The sequence below is a fragment of the Vespula vulgaris genome, chromosome 16 (assembly GCF_905475345.1).
Source record: "Vespula vulgaris chromosome 16, iyVesVulg1.1, whole genome shotgun sequence".
Lineage (NCBI taxonomy): Eukaryota > Metazoa > Arthropoda > Insecta > Hymenoptera > Vespidae > Vespula > Vespula vulgaris.
In genome coordinates, this window is record NC_066601.1 from 4,452,496 (window position 1) to 4,475,000 (window position 22,505).

General features: G+C 31.9%; 4 protein-coding genes and 1 long non-coding RNA gene across 19 annotated transcripts in view; 2 read left to right on the plus strand and 3 right to left on the minus strand.

Annotated features, from left to right (window-relative positions):
* Nucleotides 1-11: 11 nt before the first annotated feature.
* LOC127069681 (F-box only protein 42) lies at nt 12-3,641 on the plus strand. Of its 2 annotated transcripts, XM_051006986.1 has the most exons (8): nt 12-170; nt 443-820; nt 910-1,253; nt 1,320-1,477; nt 1,558-1,828; nt 1,901-2,031; nt 2,115-2,712; nt 2,951-3,641. In XM_051006986.1, the coding sequence occupies exons 2-7, from the start codon at nt 697-699 to the stop codon at nt 2,668-2,670; spliced, it is 1,584 nt and encodes a 527-aa protein (XP_050862943.1). In that variant the 5' UTR covers nt 12-170; nt 443-696; the 3' UTR covers nt 2,671-2,712; nt 2,951-3,641. The 2 variants fall into 2 exon arrangements, with proteins under 2 accessions (XP_050862943.1, XP_050862942.1); XM_051006985.1 differs by lacking the exon at nt 2,951-3,641 and having other exon boundaries at nt 161-309; nt 2,115-2,921.
* Nucleotides 3,278-7,448, minus strand: LOC127069678 (pre-mRNA-splicing factor syf1 homolog). 2 transcript variants are annotated; one of them, XM_051006976.1, is made up of 15 exons: nt 7,282-7,448; nt 7,043-7,191; nt 6,645-6,966; nt 6,270-6,569; nt 6,053-6,194; nt 5,811-5,962; nt 5,516-5,736; nt 5,271-5,433; nt 5,082-5,195; nt 4,845-5,007; nt 4,660-4,769; nt 4,366-4,569; nt 4,075-4,288; nt 3,830-3,988; nt 3,278-3,733 (listed from the first exon to the last, which is right to left on the minus strand). In XM_051006976.1, exons 1-15 carry the CDS (start codon nt 7,321-7,323, stop codon nt 3,648-3,650), a joined length of 2,541 nt encoding a protein of 846 aa, XP_050862933.1. In that variant the 5' UTR covers nt 7,324-7,448; the 3' UTR covers nt 3,278-3,647. The 2 variants fall into 2 exon arrangements, with proteins under 2 accessions (XP_050862933.1, XP_050862931.1); XM_051006974.1 differs by having other exon boundaries at nt 3,278-3,988.
* A 53-nt stretch (nt 7,449-7,501) lies between these two features.
* On the plus strand, nt 7,502-13,897 carry LOC127069694 (uncharacterized). Of its 2 annotated transcripts, none has more exons than XR_007783669.1 (2): nt 7,502-7,723; nt 13,518-13,897. It is a non-coding gene; the product is annotated as an uncharacterized LOC127069694 (long non-coding RNA). The 2 variants fall into 2 exon arrangements; XR_007783668.1 differs by lacking the exon at nt 13,518-13,897 and adding an exon at nt 9,914-11,313.
* LOC127069677 (NPC intracellular cholesterol transporter 1 homolog 1b-like) lies at nt 7,909-15,137 on the minus strand. 4 transcript variants are annotated; one of them, XM_051006972.1, is made up of 23 exons: nt 14,316-15,134; nt 14,019-14,233; nt 13,741-13,871; nt 13,525-13,660; nt 13,218-13,419; nt 13,027-13,131; nt 12,717-12,934; nt 12,539-12,637; nt 12,273-12,475; nt 12,010-12,210; nt 11,393-11,597; nt 11,197-11,313; nt 10,923-11,103; nt 10,715-10,842; nt 10,349-10,606; nt 10,100-10,263; nt 9,897-10,012; nt 9,667-9,809; nt 9,389-9,585; nt 9,078-9,309; nt 8,881-8,994; nt 8,634-8,796; nt 7,909-8,555 (listed from the first exon to the last, which is right to left on the minus strand). In XM_051006972.1, exons 1-23 carry the CDS (start codon nt 14,527-14,529, stop codon nt 8,515-8,517), a joined length of 3,783 nt encoding a protein of 1,260 aa, XP_050862929.1. In that variant the 5' UTR covers nt 14,530-15,134; the 3' UTR covers nt 7,909-8,514. The 4 variants fall into 4 exon arrangements, 3 of the variants coding, with proteins under 3 accessions (XP_050862929.1, XP_050862928.1, XP_050862930.1); XM_051006971.1 differs by having other exon boundaries at nt 10,923-11,313; nt 14,316-15,136; XR_007783665.1 differs by lacking the exon at nt 7,909-8,555 and having other exon boundaries at nt 8,764-8,796; nt 9,078-9,145; nt 10,923-11,313; nt 14,316-15,137.
* Nucleotides 15,138-15,432: 295 nt separating this feature from the next.
* Nucleotides 15,433-22,505, minus strand: part of LOC127069672 (protein still life, isoforms C/SIF type 2) — a 31,837-nt gene continuing 24,764 nt past the window's right edge. For all 9 annotated transcript variants that reach the window (XM_051006933.1, XM_051006935.1, XM_051006934.1 and 6 more), the window contains one exon: nt 15,433-22,505. This exon is cut by the window's right edge and continues 1,334 nt beyond it. The gene's annotated coding sequence lies outside the window, so the exon portion shown is untranslated.

Genomic DNA, 22,505 nt, shown 5'->3' on the forward strand with positions numbered 1-22,505 from the left:
AAGTTTTTTTTTTTTTTTTTTCATAGAAATATCGCATGTTGAGTGTTATGAATTTAACCACTGAGGAGCACGGATAACAATATGTCAGGGCCAATCAGCTCACTTTATGTACAATGGAAGCTTGACTACGTTTTTAATTTTCTATACGAGTTTTGCCTCCCTGAAAGAAGGTAAAATGTCGTCTCTTATCATCTTTTATTTAAACCTTGTAGGCTGTGTTGTGTCGCATTTTAATCTACGATCGCTTAATCTGTGATAAAATCAATTAACCTTTACAAAACCATATAAAATATGAATATGTTTTACAATGTAATTACGATATTTTTTATATTTTTATGTTTACTCGGTTTTATAAATTTGATTTATCGTTGATAATTATTATAATTCGATGTAATGAAGAATTATCATGGTTCTGTAACATTATATATCGTTACCTTTGCAGTATAACTACATGAGATAACCAAGGCTAAATCAAAACTAGATATATAATAGAAGGAAGAAGAATTTGTGTTTCATTTAAAGGCACTATGTATAAACAAAAAGAATATAACAAATTTGTTAAAGAGATATGAAGAACATTATAATCTCTGAGAACAGTATTGTAGTAGTAAAGCTGTTTAATATTATAAACAGAAAATTTTGAATTTATCAGCTAGTTAAATATAATTACAAAACGATTTATTAATAACAACAAAAATGCAGTGCAGAATTGATGATTTACCAGATGAATTGTTAGAGTATATTTTAAGTCTTATTCCTCCTTACAAAGATTTACAAGAATGTAAGCTTGTGTCAAAACGGTGGTTTCGTGCAACTAAAAGTATGTATTATAATCAATATCTTATATAGTGTTCATTTCTCTCTCTCTCTCTCCCTCTCTCTGCAGTATATGCGTTAAACATATTACAGATGTCATAGAGCACAATGAGGCACACTTTCGCAAAGCCGTATCATTTGGTGCTTTGTTTTGGAGTCTTTGGCCAAAAAAAACTCGAATGCCTACGATAAGCAAAAGACATTCTCATTCAGCCTGTATTTATGAGAACTCTATGTATGTATTTGGAGGATGTACTGCTACTTCTACTACATTTAATGATTTATGGAGATTAGATTTAGATACAAGGACTTGGGTCAGACCAATCACAATGGGCAGCTATCCATCTCCAAAGGCCTGTGCTACAATGTTGTATTACAAAAAAAATTTTGTTCTGTTTGGAGGATGGTCTTATCCTTCTCGTTATCCTTTACATCAGGTACAAATAATAATGCTTCATGCAATTATTTCGTATGATACATTGCTCGTGATATTTCATTTTTAGCAATGGAAGCTGTTTAATGAGTTACATGTCTACTCGATAGAAACAAATAAATGGAATGCTATTAACACATTAGAAGCACCACCACCTATGTCAGCTCATTCTGCAACGATTCATGGAAATAATATGGTTGTTTTTGGCGGTATTCATTGTGGGCTTCGGTAACAATTTTTATTATGTTGTACCTTAAATTCTTCGATGAATTGAAAGTTCCTGAAATGCTTAAATTTTTTTGAGGTAGTTCCAATGACTTGTGGTGTTTAAACTTGGATACATATTCTTGGCATAAACAAGCCACAGCAATTATAAAACCACGACCGCGTTATGGTCAATCGCAAATTCATTTAGGAGACAAACATATCCTTGTGCTAGGAGGTTGTACCGGTCCTAATGCAGCTATGAACGATGCTTGGTTATTAAATATGACAGAGCCAACATGGAAATGGAAAAAAGTAATATTATATCATCCAGAATGGGCACCAGCGCGTATTTGGTGTCATCAAGCTTGCAAGGTTATCTATACATTGATGTAAAATATAATTGATCGATTTAACATTATATAAACATATACTTTCGCTTGTCAGGTTGGAAACTATATTGTTGTGTTAAGTAATAACAAGCGACATGCTAAAGTAAATGATATGAGCATAGCAATGAAAAATGTTGCTTGTCAAAGACCATCCAGATTACCTGATGTGTCTCCTTTGCAAGAAAGGTTTGTGGTATATTACCATCTTGTAAATCTTATTCTACAATCTTGTATTTATATACGATATTCTTAAATAAATCTTCTTTTAGTAAACAAAGACACAGAGCAGACATAGATACAGATGAAAATGTCAATGGACGACATGGGTCTTTCTCAAGATCACCCTCACAAAGTAGAATGAGTAATCCACCATCGCGAAAATCAAATTTTTCAAAAATCGTGCCATTTTGTTGTGACAGTGCACTGAGTATGGCAGCATTTCGTGATAAACCAACTAATAATAATTTGAGTATCAATCGGCAGCGGCAATTAGAATATCTTAAAAAAATGGAAGAAAAGATCAGAAGTAGAAAGATACAAACAAAAGTTGCGAAAAGAACAGAGAATACGTTATCTATATTTATTTTAGATATAAGCAAAGTACTTTGTGACGAATGTAGTGCATCTTGGGTTCCCTTGAAAGAAATCGATCAATCAGGGCCAGATGAAAGAATTTTGTATTCGCTTGTGATGGGAAGAGGAGAGTTAATTGTATTTGGAGGTATTCGTAAAGAGCAAACTACTATGCAAAGTCAGCCAGATGTGGATGATTTAGAAGTGTATAATGATCTGCATTTTATAAATCCACCAAAATATGTTATATAATATTATATAAACGTGAAAGCTTGGTTTTCAAGATTCCTATGTGTGAGAACGAAATTAAAATTATTATCTTTATTAACTTAATAGTAATATGCATATATGATAGCACCAATGTCACATGCAATTTTATGTTACTAATAGGAATTGTTAATATTTCTTTAAAAATGATTATTTCGAAATTTGATTGAAATAGATATTTAATTTGATATTCACTTTTTCTCATAATATTTAAATTAAAAAAAAAAAAAGAAAAATTTTAATGTTTCTTGTTTCTTGTTAATAGACGGAAGTACTGTGGAACCTATTCACTTCTATAAGACTATAGATCTAAGGTGACGGAATTGATGTGATAATAATTTTAAAATACAAGAGAATCAAATACTTCGGACATAAATTATTTGATTTCAAAATTTTTATTCAAACATTTTGTTCTATTTTCATAAATAGAGTATATTTCAGATATCAAACTTGCAAATCTTATAATTTAATTTATTAATAATCCTATATTATTTTTAATAAAAGTAATGAGGTAATACGCGCGTGAAAAATCATTGATCTATTAAATATTAAAATTATATATATTATTTAAAATAATTGCATAAAAAATCAATACAGTCTCATAATATGTATTTCTAATATATACACAATCTCTCTGCATTAGTAATAATAATACGTAAGAATAATATTTATACGAATATTTGCTTGAAGGAAAGCTTTCTAAATGTCCCTTTAAATGATGTAATATGATTTAAAGTGTATTATATATGTTGTACGTATGTACATACATTCAAAATTATACGCAAAAAAAATTTTTTTTGCTATTTAAATAAATCTTAATGTCAATTAACAGTGCAATATTAATAACAAACGATTTTTTTTCTGGTTTTAGACCACTCAGACAAATCTTGATAGTAGATTAATTATTTTTCATAATAACTGCACTTTATATCTAAATACACAAATTGCAACGAACAGTACATTCACTCATCTTCGTTTGTGTCATTGTCTGCTGTTTTTAAGCTACCAAATACTTGCGATGGAATGATCTGTTTTTCAATAGACATTTCTACAACAAAAAAAGAAAAAGAACATTTAATTATATCATAAGAAAAAACAACATACATAAGTGAAATGATAAATGGGTAGAATATAAGATTGTTACCTTCTTCAATCTCTTCTTCTCCTTCATTTTCGTTATCATCATCCATATCAATATCAATTTCATCTGGATTATTTACACGCGATGATTCTTTTCCATCTGTTTCTGTTATACCACGTACAAATTTAATAGTATCCTTCAATCCAGATTGAGTAGTTGTATCTGAAAATAAAAAATCGATTGTTATATAACTTATATAGTAATAATAATAATAATAATAATTTTATTACAATTATTAAAACATTTACCAGAAATTTTGTTATCTAATGCACGCATACTATCAATTTGTACACCAGACACTTGATTAGATACATTATTCAACATTTGAGCAGACATCATATTTACTTGGGTGTTATACATAGCTTGTACACTACGTTTGATTCTAAGCATTTCACGCATCGTGTCTTCATTTCCATGCTGTACTTCAAATTCCTTCCACACTTTCCAAAAGTTCGATGATACCTTTAACGTAAATATAATGTTATTAATATAATTATTACGATCTTTCATCACGGACTGATCGATCTGATTTAACATACCCTAGGATCACATATTTGACTACAATGTGCATATATAGCTCTTGCTCTATCTACTTCTCCTAACTTTGTTTCCATTTCAGCAAATCTTAAACACATTTCTCTTGTATTTTCATCATTCAAAACTTCGATAGCCTTTTCGTATATTTGCCTAGTTTTTGGCACACCATAAATATCTGCTGCTTTCTTTATGTATATGTTAAACATCTATAAAGAAGAAAACAAAAAAGAAAAGAAACGTATAATAATATATATTTGCATATAAAAGTCGTTAAAAATATGTAATAACAAAATTACTTCAAATCTTTCTTCGGGTAAAACCGCACTAGTTGCTCGTTCGTAAACGGACATTGCGTGCCTAGCTAAACCATGTTCCTCTTCCAATTTTGCATACAATAAATATAACGCTGAAAAAATAAATGTACACATTTGGAAGGATAAACATTTTTTAAAATATACATTATTAATATTTTATACTATACCTTTAGCGTATTTATTTGGACAGTGTTCTAGACACTGCTCGAATAAATCACGCGTACGCTCCAATTTTGTTCCACCATAACGTTTCAAAAATTTCGTGAGATATGTATTCCATACATCATATACATTAGGCCATTTAAAGAGCGCGATTCCTTTTTCATATGCCTAGATTTAAATTATATAAATAATGTGTGCAAGTGAGCAAAAAGAAAGCTTTTATTGACAATAATTATATTTACCCTAAAAGCTTCCTCAAAATAATTATTTTCTTCCAAGAATAATCCATAGTTAATAATGATTTGAGGCGTTGCTATTTTTAAATCTATTATTTTGTCATATACTGCCTTGCATGTCTGAAAAAAAAAATTAATATTGACATAATTTTATTAAAATACATTTTTTATAAAATTTTTTTTTAAGTTACGTACCTTGAATGTACCGAAACTTTCTTCCAAATCGGCATACATGGACCACACTTTTAAAGATTTATACAACCTCATTTGAACGGTTTCATTTTCATCGTGATACGAAACTTTACGGAAAGGCATGGCCGTAGCACGATGCATAAGTTTTAAAGCCTCTTTACAATTCCTGCAATAAAGTGATTATTTACTACTTAGTCCATATTAGTTACGTACGATACGAAGTTTAGATGCGAACAAAAAATTCTTACCCATGTCTGATCTCCATTTCAGCCCACTCACACCATACTGATGCTAGATCATCTACCTTAGTATAAGGAACATGGGTTGCTCTTTCAAATATAACTCTGGCATCTGCTATTTGATTATTTTCTTCATAAAACTTGCCAAATGCAACCCACAAAGTATGTAGCTTGCCTACTGCTAATTGTGGTTGCACAGTTTGTACTGCTTCCGTATATGTATTAATTATCTATAAGTGCATTAATTATTCGAAAACATCTCTTTTTTTTTTATATTCTGCGTATACTTTTATTATTTTCTTACCTCGTGCGGCTGTCCTTCATAAAGTTTTATTCTCTTATGCCATTCTTGTACATTATGAGGATTTTGTCTTAATAATACTGAATTAAGTAATAACAATCTCCTTTCCATAAGATGTTCAAATCTTGCTAGGCGTAATTCTAATTCTATGTTACCTATAGATTTGAGAATAAAAAATTATGATGCGATATTTATTAATTTTTACATTATAATTTTAGGATATAATGTTTCTGTTTTGTACGCACCATCCTCTGTTGAAATAATGGTTTCATCTTCTATACATTTACTAAGACTTAATTCTTCGAATTGTGCATATGCATCAAAGACTTGTGTAAAGTCTCTAACAGTAGTCACTGTTTGTATAGCTTCTTCATAAATATCTCTTGCCTAAGAGACGAAATATCAATATCATGAAATGAACATTTTTATTTTAATTTTTTATATATATTAGTAAATGATTACCCTCTCAAAGAGACCACTGCGAACGTAGTAATCTGCTAATGAGTTCCATAGTGGTCCTAATTGATCTGTGTATCTCCTTAAACCACCTCTGATAATAGCATCTACATTAAGAGATTTTATTTTAGAAGGATTTTTTGATATCAAATTACATAATTCATTCCACAATTGATGGTTAGATTTTCCATGTTTTGATACAAAATCATCCTGATTAACAATTTGTGCAAGTTTTATAGCTGCTTCATCAAGCCTTCCAATAGATATCAAGTATTCAATATATTCCTCTGTGTCCTCAGGTGCCAACTACAATGCAATATTAAAATTTTAATTCCTTACAAGTTATTCTATTTTAAAAGTAACAATTTTATTAAGTTTTACCTTCAAATATCTCCTGAATACTCTGACCGATGTTTCATAAACGTTATGTTTCTTCAAAAAGTCTATGTAAAGTGGCCATATACGATGATGCTGTGTAATTGGAAGTGCTCTAAGAGAACGATCGAATACTTGACGAGTACGTGTTATGTAGCATTGTTTTGTCATCAATATGCAATAATCCATCCAAATACGTGGCATTTTATGCATAAATACTAAAGCTCTTTCAAATGCATTATTTACATCCTCATAAAGAGGATCTGTTATACATCTTTTTTTTAATTGGCTTAACCGGTGTCGAAGATAGTTGTACCATAACTTATAACTATAAATGAAAGAATAAAAAAAAATGTTTAGTCTTTAAATAAAGTAACATATCAGTGAATGAAAGATTATATTACCTTCCAGGAAGTTCCGTCAAGGCACGTTCATAAACCATATTTAAATTATTACTTTTTGTATTTTTCAAATGATCGATATAACGCTGCCAATGTTTTACGGAATATGGATTTCGCAAGATTTCCTCTTCATAAGGTAAATCTTCATCGTACTACAATATGTGTTGAGAAATATAAATAATTTTAAGTTAACCTCAACTTTATTGGTTATAATAGTACATGAAATATATTAAAATACTTACAAAAGTATATAAATTCCCTTCAGTATCTTTTCGTTCTATCATTTTAAATAATAATAATCACAACAGATACAATCAAGATGTCTAAACTACACAATTTTGAAAAATATTAAAAAAATAATTATACGAAAAATGATTTCGCTGTACCGGTAATGGACATATTGTGAACGTTAAAAAACGCCATCTGACGATTTATTTTATCTCCGTCGGTAAAAAAGAAATTTTTTTTAAAGGTTATTTGTCAAGACAAAAGAGAAGAATTTCTTATTCCTTCTATTGATTTTTATATAAACACTAGAGTCGTGTGTGCTTTGTATACATTGGATAGACGATTGTTTCTTTGATCAAAACAACGAACGAACGTTTACTTGACTTTGATGATTCTCGATTTAGTCTTCTTTCGGATTCCGACGAGGAAACATCGGGGCTCTCTCTCTCCAAACAAGTAAGGTTAAACAATTAATACTTTTGATATTTTTATAATTATTTAATGTATATTAATAAGTACAGACTACAATAAATTAATATTTAAACAATAGTACATTTGCTTAAACTTTACGCAGCTCGTAACATCCGTTAAATATAAACTAATTTCAATTTAATTTAAAAAAACTCGCTGAAAAATTGTAATTTCTCTATTATCTGTATTTATTCTTATACATTCTTATTTACGATTAAATAGCACGTTTTCTATTGGATTTATGTTCGCCATCATATTCACATATCTCAAAATTCAAGATATTCATCAGTGATTTTCTTTCAACTGTCGTTGCTATTGCATCATAAGTATTATCGATCCAATAGCTGACTAAATACTTTACTTATTTGTATAAGTTTATTGTCAAATTAACTCGATTGTTAGATTATAATAGAGTATAACCTAAACAAGAGAATATAAACTATTTATATACAAATTTACGTATACTATCTCGCAGATCTTTTTTATTTGTTCTTACAAATATTATATATCATAGAAACATTATACAAAATATATTTTACAAATAATGAATTATATAAATTTTAATTTATATAAATACAGAGTACGAATTATTTGAAATATATTAATATCTGCAGAGCCTTATTTAAACATACAATAGATATAAAAATAGAAACATAATTTAAATTCTCTACAAATCATATATATATATATATATATATATATATATATATATATATATATAGACATGATGAAACATTTGTACTGTTAAAAGAAATTAGAAAAATATAATTTTAGTATTATTTCGTAAAGTTTCTTCTTTCGTGTTTACGTTCGGGTCCTGCAAAAATTATTTAGTGTAAATTATCTAACTAAATTTGTTAACTTCTTATATAAAATGCGTTTACATTTTTCTTACCAATAAAGCTTAATAAAACAGGTAAAAAGATTAGCCCGTGCGCAGCACCAAAAAGTACAATTCCCAAATACATTCTAAAGTAGAAAATTCGAAATATTTGGCTTTTCGCAAATGCCAATACTGCGATACCCACAAACTTTGTTAAAGTAATACCAGAGAAGACCTAAAATCAATAATTTTCTATTATGCGATATTTCCATTCACTCGAATAAATTATTTTCGTTTTAATATGAATAATTTTACTTACGGAACTTCCTGTTAACGAAAGTGCTTGTGAAGTACGTGCGATTCTTTTACTTTCCGTTGATATTAAATAAGAGTGTACTATATGACTACAAAATTCAACAGAAATTCCAGCAGCCTGTGTAAATAATTATACATCGAATAAACTCTTAAGATAAATTCGTAAATAATAGATTTTTTAAGGGACACGATAATACTAACCATAACTAAATTAACTAGAGATACTGCATTCAATTGTATATTCCACCAATACATAAGACCACCTAGATCTATAATGATCATTAATACAGTAACAACGACGATAATTGCAGAAAACAATGATATTCCAGTCAATAATAACGTTACAATAAAAATTACGAACAATGACAAACTTATAGACAGGTATGTTTCTTTCCAGATTGTTAAATATTGTTCGTAAAAAACGTAGAAAATACTGAAATTATTATAATCAGCAAAGTAGAAGATAATGATTGTGATGGTTTGAACATTCTTACATTTTAATAATTATTTACCTGTATGGAAATACTCTAATCGTCTGATTACTCAAGTTGGCATTATTAATCATTTTTGTAATATTAGCAGCTATTATTCGTGCGGCTCTTAACGATTCATACCAATCGCTAGATTTTTTTAAGGGTGTATGATAACCCATAAAGTACGTGTCACCGATATCGGTCAAACCATAACGATCGTAGTAATAATTGATCGCCTAGAAAAGAGATAGTTAAGGTAGAACGTTAGAAAAAATCTTTATGTACATATACGTTGTTGTATTAATGAAAAATCTTACGTCGAGATAAGAAGGTCTACCAGCTTTAGCACAATCTTCATCCGGAATATCAGATACGAAGTAGGAGATATATTTTCGAAAGTATGTTTCATTCGGTCGAAAAGTTTCATTGTTAGTCGGTATTTTACAAGACTTGCATGTTTCTAAATTGTTACATATTATAAAAATAATTTATATTTTTGTTGCACGTGACTCGAGGATACGTATTTTAGATATAATAAAATAATTACCTTTTTTGTGAGGACAGAAGGAACTGTTGCCAGGAAAATATTTACAGCATTTCTCGATGCTCGACCAATCGAAATAATCGTCTATCCACGAAGAGGCAGCTTTCGATAAATACGATCTGGAATGAAATAAAATTATAAGTTTCTATCCGTTTAAATGATATGAAATCAAATAAAAGATTAAAACAAATGTAAGTTTAGCTAACATAGACGATTGATTTGCTGCGGAATATATTTGGGTGTATAGAGAATCCACGTTACATCGTTGACCACCGCAAATTATATTTTGAACATTGGTGTTACTGTAATTTAAGCCTTCCGTTACTATAAAATATACAGGTGGTCCCATAGATAACAGATCCTCCATATACTTGAAAATAAGCAAAAAAAGTGGTATGATTTTTCAAGTAAAAATGATATTACTTTTGTAATTAGTTGTTATCTTGATGTATTACCTGGAAGTACTTTAAAACATATGAGTCTTCAGGCATTGATAATTTCTGATCTAAGCCAACATCGATGTTAGGAAATACAGCGACGTGAACAGTGAATATAACTATGAAAATAACCAAAACGGCGATTCTAACCGGTTTTTTCATGAGAAACGATGTGTAGACCTGCTCGAATAGAGTATGAACTAATCCAGCGTTATCAGATTCTACGTGCGATCTTTTATTTGTCGATATGCAGCAGAGCACGTCTAATCGAATTTGCTGAAAGAGAATTACTTTTATATTTTAAATATTTCTAATATCAATCGCGTTAAAGACAGTTCTTTCCTTTTTTTTCCTTTTTTGTTTTATATTAAACATCGACGTTACCTCCGATCTCCGGGAATCCAAAGATAATAAACTAATGAAGGCAGTGATTTGAAGGATGAAATTGATTAGAATAGACAAGGATGCATACATCGCGAACGTATTAACTGCTGGCATAGATGACAATGTACCTAAAATCATTCATCGCGATTATCGTATTATTCTCATAATGTATTTAGATTCATGATCTTTTTTATCTTTTTCATCTCACCAATTAGAAAGCAGAATAATTCCGACATGCTAGTTAATAACATAGAAGGTCCAACCTTGGCTGTGATTCTACCTAAATGTTCTGGTATCGATTCTTCCGGATGTTTACGATTTCTTTGATATGTTTGCACCAAAATAAAAATATTATCGACTCCAACAGCTAGTACTAGGAATGGAATTACCTGCGTACGATTATCGATATGAAAAACATTCTTCGTTAAGAATTTTGTTTGTCCATTTATAAAAAGTAAAAATATGATAAAAAATATAATTACCTCGATCGTAAGCAAAGTAGTAGGTACACCTATGTATCCGAAAATTCCCAGTGAAGAAGCTACCGATGCAATTACTATAATAATACCACCAATACTTACGACAATTTTACTCGAACCCTAAAAAATAATTAGATCGATTTTTAATTCACTGTTATAGTTATCGAATTTATGTATATATTTAAGAATAATGTATTACAAAACATTTTCTAATGGAGCCTCTCATTTTTCCTAAGGCAAACGAGATATAGAGGAACATAAGTAGATAACTAATTATCATTGTCTTCACTTCTGCCTTCGACGTTCTATCTAATTCATCTTGAATAGATTTTTCTGTTACGTAGGCCACATCCATAAAATCAGGTTTATCATGTATTATCCATTCCTTCATAAAATTGATAAACCTTTATTCCACAGAAGAAGAAAATTTTATGAATGAAATTTTTATTATTAATCGATTTCTTGGTCGTTTTATTGTACGGTTATAATTATTTATCAATTTTCAACAATTGTACAAATCTTGAAGGACGCGTCTAAAAGTTAGCCACACTCCATACTTTGTTGGTAATCAATAAGAATTTTTTTTTAACCCTTATATCAGGCAACATCTTTACACATACTTGTAAAAAAATTTGTAGACTATTGTAAGGAGCTTCCAACCCCTGACAGTAGGCAATACTTTCGTGCATGAATGTAATACAGTATTGCCTAATAGAAGGATTAAAAAAATCTTATTAATAGATATGACTTGTCACGATTATCGACGAAGTGTAGAGTGTTGTAATCTTTTTTTAAAGGTATACAGTAAAATAATACCTTTCTTCCCATTTGATAACGGGCTTGAGTCTTTTCTCATCTAGATGATTATTTATTAAAAATGATAGAATCAATCCGTTCGCTTTTATATAATCCGAAGAATCATAATGAAATTCATTTTCTTTTAAGAATCCGCCAACTGCTAAAGCAGGAAAGATTGGCCCTTTGTACGGAGCCATGCATTCCGGATTAAATGCATTTCTGAAATATATTTTATACAGTCAACATTCATTCGTAGTAAAACATTTATTTCTGACACTTACTGCATGCACTTGTAAAGATGATCCAAATAATTGATCTCGTATCCTTTGACTTGTGAAATTTGATTAAATATTGATATATTGTTTTGGAAATATCCCCATACACTTTGCACTGTACAATAAGATACGGACATTGGACCAAGAAAATCATTGTAAACGGGTGCATAACAGTAACGTTCCAGGCTCTCGTTAGTCTCACGACCAAGCTACGAACGAATGTATCTCATAAATCTTTTAATTATTAAGTGACAACTTAATAAATGAATTACCTGTAAAACTTTTTCTTGAAGATCATAAACCGCTAATAAAAACGTTTTGTTAAAGACCGGTCCATATTCTTGAATACCATTCGACGTATTGTGTAAGATCTATAACACATTTCGATTACTCTTCGGAAAGATATCTCGGCTAATTGTTATCAAAACTAAGAAAAAACACCGTACGTACCTTATCGATACCAACAGGCTTTATATAAATTTGTTCGGTTCTATAAAATGGGCGGAAATGTGTATCAAAATAATTCTTCTCTATTCTCGATCTGCTATCGGGTGATGCCCATATTTCTATCGGATTCACCGTTATAACGAGATATTTAAAGCCATAACTCATTCCCAAAACCGCATAAGACGAAATGAACAACGAGAGTACTGGATATGTCGCAAATACTGTTGATTCGATCGGCATAGCATTAATTTACGTATATGATATTAAAAAAAATTGATTTACAATGAAATACGCGATCGCGTATCGGAGTTACCTTTTCCCCACGAATAAAAACATCCTTCGAAGATACCTCGAAAGATTCTACTACAATCCGTTTTTGTTTCCGAATGATTTTCATCATTGTGATTTTCATTGAAACCTGCATAAAATGACTTCGTCAGTATTTAACGATCAAACGATTAATTTATAAACAAATAATCAGAATCTATCGGTTACAATACATACCTAATTTTTTTGATATCTTTTTAAATATTGTTAGATATAAATAAATGGCAATAACCACCGTCGTAACAAATACGATGACAATTGCAGCGACAATTCCATAACCATTTTTACCCAAGATGGTAAAATTATCGGAATCGATCTTTAGTTTCGTTACGGGACAAGCTGTAGGACAATCGACGCAACTGCAGCTAAGCGAGGAATTCTGTTTACATAGAAACAAAAAACAAAACGAAAAGAAAAATTAGATATATTTCATTGAAACGTTATGAAAAAGTGTACAACTTCAATTATATTTTTTAGAACTCACATCGTAAGGCTCGCTACACGGTTTGACGACTGCGGTCCAAGGATCATCGTGCCAAATATCGGGACGATCATAGATATTATTAATTTGAAAGGGTACGAAATTGTTATCAGATACGCTGTTCATAAAGTCGTACCATCTTAAAAAAGAAAAGAATATGCGACTGGTGTTCCGATTGCATGTAAATATGTAAAAAAAAAAAAAAGATCTAGGACTCACTTTCTTGCTGTACATCTGCTCGCACCGTGAGAACCACAGGCCAAATCCATCGCCAAACCACCACTGGACGGATTAATTACGTTTTTACACGATTCAAACGTTTTATTTATAAATTCTTCGGCCACGTGTATCTAAAATAAAAGCACGATTTTTCTGACGTTGCGTTAACCCCAATTAAAAATCTTTTATTTCTTTTATCTTCATTCAGTTGTGACATAAAAATCGATCGTGCGATAAAAAATATTTTCATTTCATTTCATTTATATTCAGTTAATCACCTCGAGTTCTTCGATGTAATGAAAACCGTTTTCATTTATTTTGGACTTGGTGACTTTCATAAATCGGCTCTGATTCATACTGCAGGAGTAATCGCATATGTGTCGAAATATATTTTTTAAACACGTGGTACATCTGCCAAAGACACCTTCGGCCATATTCATATTCGAATGGATGGTAAAAATTTGCTCGGCACTGCAGCAAGTTAACGGATCGTCTAACGAACAAACGGACATGTTTAGCAGGTAACCACATGTAAAGTGGAAAATTTGAATTTCACGAATAGAGATTATACTGACCGGTATTCTCGAAAAAATGTGGACATCTTCTTCGTAAGATATCCGTAGCAGTTTCATTGCCGATTGGTCGAGCAGGATCGTTTGACACGCACGTTCGGATCTTAGTATTACTTTTTCCACATTCACCATACCAAACGCAAGTATTTTTTCCATAAATTGGTACACACACATTGTATAACACGATTAAGAAAAAAACTAGATTTAGAGTCTTCATAATTAACACGGATAAAAACAAAAAATACTCCTGTCGTCTCTTGCGAGAATAAAATAAAATCAATAACTAGAAAACTTAGATATTGATCAAAATTATGTTAAACGAAAAAAAGTAGAAAGAAATTAACTAAAAAAAAAAAAAAAGAAAAAGATTACGTCGTTCGCTTTGTCTTCATTCTTGACGCATTTCCTAGAAACGATCGAAAGCTATTCCCGCTTTGACTGGCGTTCCGATCGATCGTCCGAACGAGACGTTTCATGTTCTCGATATCAGGTCAAAGTTTTATACTTAAGCGAGACTCCTTATCTCGCAGGTGACCACTTCGATGGACCGTTTATCGATGTCAGTAATTTTCTTACAAAGTCTTTACTTTTCTCTCAACATGTACACGTTCTCTATCACTATTTCATGATTTTAAGTTAAACTTTAGAATGTGTAAAACAACATTACTAATTGCCGAGAACGATAACTTTACGATAACCAATCCTCGTTTAATTTTTATCAGAATATCTGAAACACCTGCGCGACTTCCTTATCGCTTTGTCGTCGGACCAGCGATAACATTTATTTCTTTTATAACTTACGTGTCTATAAAATTTCACATTACAGAGAATTATATATATATATATATATAAGGTTAAATAACAACAAGATCAATAGTTGATTAAGTTGAGAAGAAATATTTTCGATTAAAGAGAAAAATATTATTTTATAAGATATTGCAACTTGTGGTAAGTCTATAGACACGTGTATCAGTTTTTTGATATAAGATAACAGAAAATATTGAAAGCTTAAAAATTATCCAAAAAAAAAAAAAAGAAAGTTGAAAGCAATAACTTTTATCTTACATTTGAAAGAGTAGACAAAAAGTAGGAGTAACATTGAATAAAAATACGCGCATGATTTCCATAATGAATAATCATATTTTAATGACTCAATGATTGTACAAATGGGTCACTCTTAAACGTCTCCGCTTAACCGAGGAACAATAACAATAAATACAGCAATCATCGTAATCATAATATTCATTACTGATATATCGTTACGTAATTAGATGAAAACGGAAACGAGATTCTTGTGCTGTATTTTCCATTCATACGTACAGTTAAGATTCTTTTCACCTTGGTTCATCACTCAACGTTTTACATCAACGAAAGGAAGAGATTTTTCTTTCGAAAGACTCGTTATATCGTCTTTACATAGCCTTAATCTTCGTTTCGTTATAGCTCGAACCCCCCTCCCAATATTTTCCCCCTATCCCCTTGTCTACCCAACCCTTACACCCTATTTATATAATCTACTACCCCAAATCCACTGAGTTTTACAAGACGCAAATTGCGTTTTCTCTCAGTTTTTTTTCTCTTTCTCTTTCTCCCTCTCTCCCCCTCTCCCTCTCCCTTTCTTTCCCTGTCTCTCTCTCTCTCTCCCTCTTTCTCTTTCTCTCTCTATTCCCCGATATATTCGGTGTCCATAATTATAATACCGAAGGTATCGCCATATCATAATCAAATATATTATGTTCAACGGTAGCGATAAAGTTTATATCAATAAAATTTCTGGAAGAATGTCAATAATGTAATAGACGATAATCGTTCGACGATCCGTTGCGACCGGGGCGAAAAATATGAAACTCGGTACTAGGCCAACTATTGGGATACGTCTCCGAGCTAGAGATTCTATTATCAGCGAGCATTCCTTTAACCGCTCGTCCTCGTCTTCGAGGTTCCTTTCTTAATGTTTTAATCGAAAGAAAAAGATTTACATAACGTATGTATATTATTATATAATCTCTCTCCTATATCGTCGTTATCTCTATAAATCCGAAAATGTAATAGAGAAAAATTACGAGGATTCCGTTATGGGGAAGAATGTATTTCTCTCTCTTTCTCTCTGACTCTCTCGCTCTTACTCTTACTCGATTCGAATCGTCGTACTCATCGAGAAGAGTAGCTTTCTTCGAGCCTCCCGCTTGATTTCTTTTCCTTCTCGAGTAGAGGGTGTCAGAATACTTTTTCAATGCGTGCACCTATACCTCGAGTATAGGTAGAAAAAAAGTATCTGCACCGTGAAAGTATCGATGATAATAATAAAGCTCGCAAAGAAAAAAAAATAATTGACAAATGAGATCATCCCATCTTCTTCGACGTACGAAAGGCGCGTTCGAGATCGCTGCGTCTCTTATTTTACTTTTGAGCTATCCAACGGAGAAAAGAAAGCTCCTTTTATTCTATCTATTATTTTTCCTGTCCTTTATCATTTGAATTATTCATTGATTGTCGTCTCTCGTGGAATAATTATGTGCGAAATCGACAACGAAATTAAATTCGCTAATCTCAATCGCGCAATTTAATCCGCTAATCGCCCGTATTTCTTTCTACAACGTTCGCGATATCGAGCGAAATCAAAGGATAAAGTTATTCTCGTAGAGAGGCATCGATATCGGCTATCGAAATTAATAGTACGATGACTCGAAACTTTCTACTTGACGCTGAATCTCGAGCGATTTTATCGACGTATTCTACCTCGTTTATCAATAGACGTCGAAGATTCAAGCTGGGGGCTTATCGAAGCGTCTACCATCTACGTACGTACGCCTCTCTCTCTCTCTGTTTCTTTATTTTTTTTTCTCGATTGAATGGAAATCAACCGAGGAATTTCTTCTCGGATGACGATGCTAATTCTTTGTCCGTCCATTCTGGGACGAGGAGAAAAAGGAATGTCGACTCCCGCTTGGAGACGCGCCTCGACAGAATTTATACAATAAAATTTATATATAGTAGATAATGCAATAATTCGAGCAACAGAAGGTCCTTCGTAAATTCTTAAATCTGCGCGTGTGTGTCACCTATATTAATTAGTATGTAATTTTCTTATTATTTTTTTTTTCGCTGTCAGATCTTAACCGATGCCTTAATTAGTTATACTTTATGTATGCGCGCTTGTGTGTGTTTCTGTGTACGTGTCCGTGATCGTGTATTCATTTGCATGTACGGTTTGAACGTGTGTTAAGTGTATCTTTATATTACATATCGAATCATCGTCTGCTTCAAACTTTTCATAATCGTCGCATATTTCGCGACTATTCTTCTCATCTCACTTTCTCTCTCTCTCTCTCTTCTGTTTTTCTCACTCTCATTTTTTTATTTCCTTTCACGAACGTTTATCTCTACGTTAAGGTTTCTTAGACCTTGAAATTACGTACTAAGGACCTCCAGTACTCCACGATGTTCTTCAGCCTCTGTGTCTTCTCTTCGTCGAGCTCCGTCAATGTTTGACTCATCGACGTGTCTCACGTGCTCTCATTCATTTTTTCTCCCATCTTTCTTCCTTCCTTCCTTTCACTTTTTCTAGGATCGACAATACGGATCATTATCGCGCAATATTCGACAGAACTCTCATTTGAATAGTTCCCTTTATCCTCTTGTCTTCCGTCATGCGATTCGAACTGACTTTGAGAAGCATCGAAATAGCAAATGACAAACGTTCAGTATCTAATCGTCCGAGAAAAAAGAAAATTCTTTCTGTGATATCATAATATCGATCGACAATTACTTTTCTTAGTTGCAAAACTTTATATGTAATTGTTATATAAATTACAATTCGCAAGAAAAAAAAAAGGAAAGAATCTTTTAACAATACGTAAAAACAATCGACGCTGCTCATTGTCAGAGCTTTGCATTCCAAACATCTCGTCACGATCCTCGTACACCCTGTTTCTAATATCGCGATTTGACAGGCCTTTGTGAAACCGGGCGTCCGATTTTAAGGAAGAAGAAAAGAAAGAGCTTGCACTTGATGACGCGCTTTTTATCGATACCAGACTCGGCCGATCGTCAATAACGGATCTATAAAGAGAACTGTATTCTTTTAAATCGATCTCTCTTACTTTCGTGTGAACGCGACTTTTCACGTGAACTTGCAGAAAATGATAGCACCCGACGTTGGAAGAAAAAAAGCTAAAGAAAAGACAAACAAAAAAAGAAGGAAAAAATGGGGTTTAGCCATTAGAATCGTAACGGAATTTCGATAGAGATTGTCGTTTGTGCCATTTTAATTAGAGAAAGCTCAACGCGTTATTCAAGGGGACCTGCCTGTTACGCATCGAGATTTATGATTTTACAATATTTATTATCTCGCACGTGTGCGATCGTGTCTTCTCAAATTCTCTAATAAGGATCGAACAAGGACCGAATGTGTATCCACTGGAGTAAGGCAATAATCGATTACTTTCCTAATTAATTTCGTAATTGATCAATAATTTTCTTCGAGATTAATCATTCATTTGTAATCGATAATCAATAATCCGTAACCAATAATCGTAAAACGTATGAATGTACTACGACCTTTATGAAATTTTGAAAGATATCGATGGAAATCAATGACATAGAAAACAAATGTGTATAGTCGTATGTTCAATATTTCTTTAACACATTGCTAATCTTTTTAGTCGATCATAAATAGTACGGTAATGCTGATTGATGCTAATTCCTGATTGATAATAATCATTCGTTTTCATTATTCATTCATCTGTTACCGATTACTCAATAATTATAATCATCGACGATTATTAATTGATTATAGTTTGCCCAACTCCAATTCGCACGCGTAAAAATGAAATTTTCGTTGAGATCCGAGATAAGCACCGACGACTTTGTACTGAAATGTGCCTGCACATGTGTGTACCGTCTCATAAAAATATACGCTTCGTATTTGAGATAGAATGATCTAAAGTAAAATGAAGTGTACAATCTCAAATGGGCGTTCTATAAGCTCGCCTGTACAGAGAGTAGCCTTTAAATATCGCGAATATACATACAAGTTATGTGTGTCTGTCTGTATATATATGTATATGTATAGATCTATTAATAAATACATCATAATAATTACATCACCGACGGATACGCTAATAATTGACGGGATTCTACAAGTATCGATTAAATATCGAATGAGCCAATTTATTCGTTATGAAGTCTAATCGGTACGGAAATCATAACGATGATGCTCTCTTCTGTATTTTTATTCTTTCTTTCCTGCTTTTTTTTCTTTTTTTTTTTTAATCTTTTTCTTCATTTTTTTTTTCATTTTTTTTCATTTTTTTTTATTTTTTTTTATTTTTTTTTTATTAAGAGATCCTTATTTGCGAGTATCGTTAAATTTGCGTTACACATTCGAGTTCGAGATAACATCGAGTTTGATATTTGTTCCCCGTAGATCTCGAAGAGCAAAAATAAAATGTTCGTATTCCCTTAGAATGGAGTACGTTAAATACGAAAATTTCATTATAGGATTTCATGTAGGATAATAAAGAAAAAAAATCTTTTCGGTCCGGATTTGTCTATGCAGATAATATCCAAGACGTTTTGACGAGATCGGCCGACTACGTAATCACACTAATAATCGCGTGCTCTCTTTCTTTCTCCTCTCGTCGCGCGCGGCATTGTTGACCGACTTATATTATATATATGTATGTATGTATATATGTATGTATTATATTATGCTTACGAGTGACGTATCCAAACATCAATGTCGCGCAATCATTTAATTCCTAGTGTAATAACGATCCGAATCGACAATGTCGAACAACGCTCTTCTCCCCATTCTTTAGTTTCTCTCTCTTTCGTCCACCCTTTCTCTCTCTCCCTCTCTCTCTCTACTCAAACTTTTTATTTCTAACTCTGCCTCTTCCTTCGTTTCTTTCTTTTTTTTATTTTTGTATTTTTTCCTTTATTTTCGACGAACGTAACAAAAGTGATAATAATTAAGTTACGAGAGAAATAAGAATGAAAATCGTCTCTACGACGTCAGTCTACTCGCCACGCTCGAACGGAAGATCGACTTTGCGAATTGTGCGACGACAGTATATATCAAAGTCTGAGTATTAAGTGTACTATCAAATTCCATTAAATTACTAATTAATTCCAGTCCATCGTTAAATACTGGCTGACGATCTTCGGCACGATTGTCATGGCAAGATTAAGAAGAACCAAACTGGCAACGACGAACTCGAACGTAGTACATACCTACATATAGAAATCTATCGCGACGTATGTACGGCCGGAGTCTCGACGATCTCGAAGAAAAAATCGAAGAGGATAACGCGGATCACGTGGATTGGCGGGACTCGAATTATTATTATTTTATATATATATATATATAAGAGGGGAACCCCTCCTGTCGATTGTAGGAACGAACTGAATTCTAATCTTGCAACGTATCCCAACGAATTAATTTATAGATCGTTCGATCCTTCATTTTACGAGACGATATGCATCGATAAATTATGAAAGTGTTTTTGATTGGAAGTCGAAAGTATTTATTATATGGACAAATCATTTTTATCGTTCATCTTCTGTTACGTCTTAATTCTATAAATTATTTCATCGAATCAATTTCATAATCGACGACACATATGTTTACCCGAATATCGACGTTAAAGATTTGTAAGACGTTTTTTTGTAAAACGAATACCGTAAGGGATACGAACAGAGATTTATCAGACAGAAACATTTCCTTGTTCGCAGAGGAATCCTCGTGGAGTGCTCGTTGTTTCTCCTTTCTTATTTTCTCTCTCTCACTTTTTCGATCTCTCTCTCCTCTCTCTCTCCATTTCGTTCTCTTTTCTTTCTCTCCATTTTTTTTGTTTACTAACGACAAAGAAGATCACGCGATTTCGTTCGTTCGATAAAATCGATTCGGCGGTTCGGCCGTGCCACGCGCGATTTTCCTAATTAACGTCATCTATTAATCCAAGTTATGTGTTAAACGTGTATGCGTGTCTATAAGTGAGAATGTTTGCGTGAAACGAGTCCGTGTAGATTTGTGTGTGTGTGTGTGTGTGTCTATGGCTGCTTTCATTTCTTTTCTTCGTGTCTCGTTTCACGCGCATGTTAACGTGTATATGAGTGTGTACGTATATGTATCCGTATGTGTGTCTGTATTTTTATATTTATATATATTCTTGGTTGTAGGTATTCATCTATGTGGATACTTTCTGTCGTCTAATTTACACGAATTAATCCTTCGATACCGGCTTAAATTTATCGTAATACCCATTAACAACGTGTTTATATATCGGATATCGTTTAGTTCTCTGCCGATGTTTTTGGTGTTCCTCGTGCTCGTTCGTTTCGCAGTTTAATTTATCAGTTTTCTTTTTCTTTTTTTTCTTCTTTTTTTTTTCTTCTTTAATAATAAATTCTATGAGCTCCTTTAAGATCGTTTCTTCTCTTTCGTTCACTCTCGTTTCTTCTCTCTTTTATCTTTTTTTTTTAATCTTTGTTCTACTTATTCATTTTTTCCTTTATCACGTATCGCGACAAGCTCGGTAAGAAATTCGCATTCGACCTCGCGCATCCAGACCATTTCGTTTTTTTTCTTTTTATATATTATAAGTAACGTTAAAAATAAAGTCTGCTATATCGGTGAGGAAGTCCGAGTTCGAAAGCGAGTCAATGCATGTTCTCTGTCTCTCTCTTCTCTCTCTTTCTCTCTTTCTCTGTATCTATTTTTATGGTTTTTTTTTTTTTTTGCGAAACTAACCCGGGGAAACCGTGGTCGACGAACAATAAAATTCATAAACTTCCCCTACCCCAACTCTTTAGTTTCCATATGTATAATATATATATATATGCATATATATATATGTATATATTATACAATTATACAAGCATATATATATATATATTTATATATATAATATATACGACTTCTTTTAATTGATTCTTTATATCGCTACGATTATTCGGTACATCGTCGTTTTTTCTCAGATTTATCTTTCGTTATAATGTGTAATAATAATGGTAATAATAATGATCATTGGTGTGACAATGATCACGATAATGCCAATGGCGAATACTAATATTAATAATTATAATAATTATAATAACAATAATGATAATAATGATAATAATAATAATAATAATAATAATAATAATAATAAATAGTAATCATAAATAATAACAATAGCGACGATGATG

Coding starts and splice junctions, on each gene's coding strand:
- LOC127069681 (XM_051006986.1), top strand. CDS start 697: ATGCAGTGCAGAATTGATGATTTACCAGATGAATTGTTAGAGTATATT. Junction 1,478..1,557: donor GGTATTCATTGTGGGCTTCG/GTAACAATTTTT, acceptor TTTTTGAGGTAG/TTCCAATGACTTGTGGTGTT. Junction 2,032..2,114: donor GTGTCTCCTTTGCAAGAAAG/GTTTGTGGTATA, acceptor ATCTTCTTTTAG/TAAACAAAGACACAGAGCAG.
- LOC127069678 (XM_051006974.1), bottom strand. CDS start 7,323: ATGATAGAACGAAAAGATACTGAAGGGAATTTATATACTTTT. Junction 6,195..6,269: donor GCAGTGGTCTCTTTGAGAGG/GTAATCATTTAC, acceptor TTCGTCTCTTAG/GCAAGAGATATTTATGAAGA. Junction 5,196..5,270: donor AAAGTTTCGGTACATTCAAG/GTACGTAACTTA, acceptor TTTTTTTTTCAG/ACATGCAAGGCAGTATATGA.
- LOC127069677 (XM_051006971.1), bottom strand. CDS start 14,529: ATGAAGACTCTAAATCTAGTTTTTTTCTTAATCGTGTTATACAATGTG. Junction 12,935..13,026: donor TTTTTATTCGTGGGGAAAAG/GTAACTCCGATA, acceptor TCGAATCAACAG/TATTTGCGACATATCCAGTA. Junction 12,211..12,272: donor CATCTTTACAAGTGCATGCA/GTAAGTGTCAGA, acceptor AATATATTTCAG/AAATGCATTTAATCCGGAAT.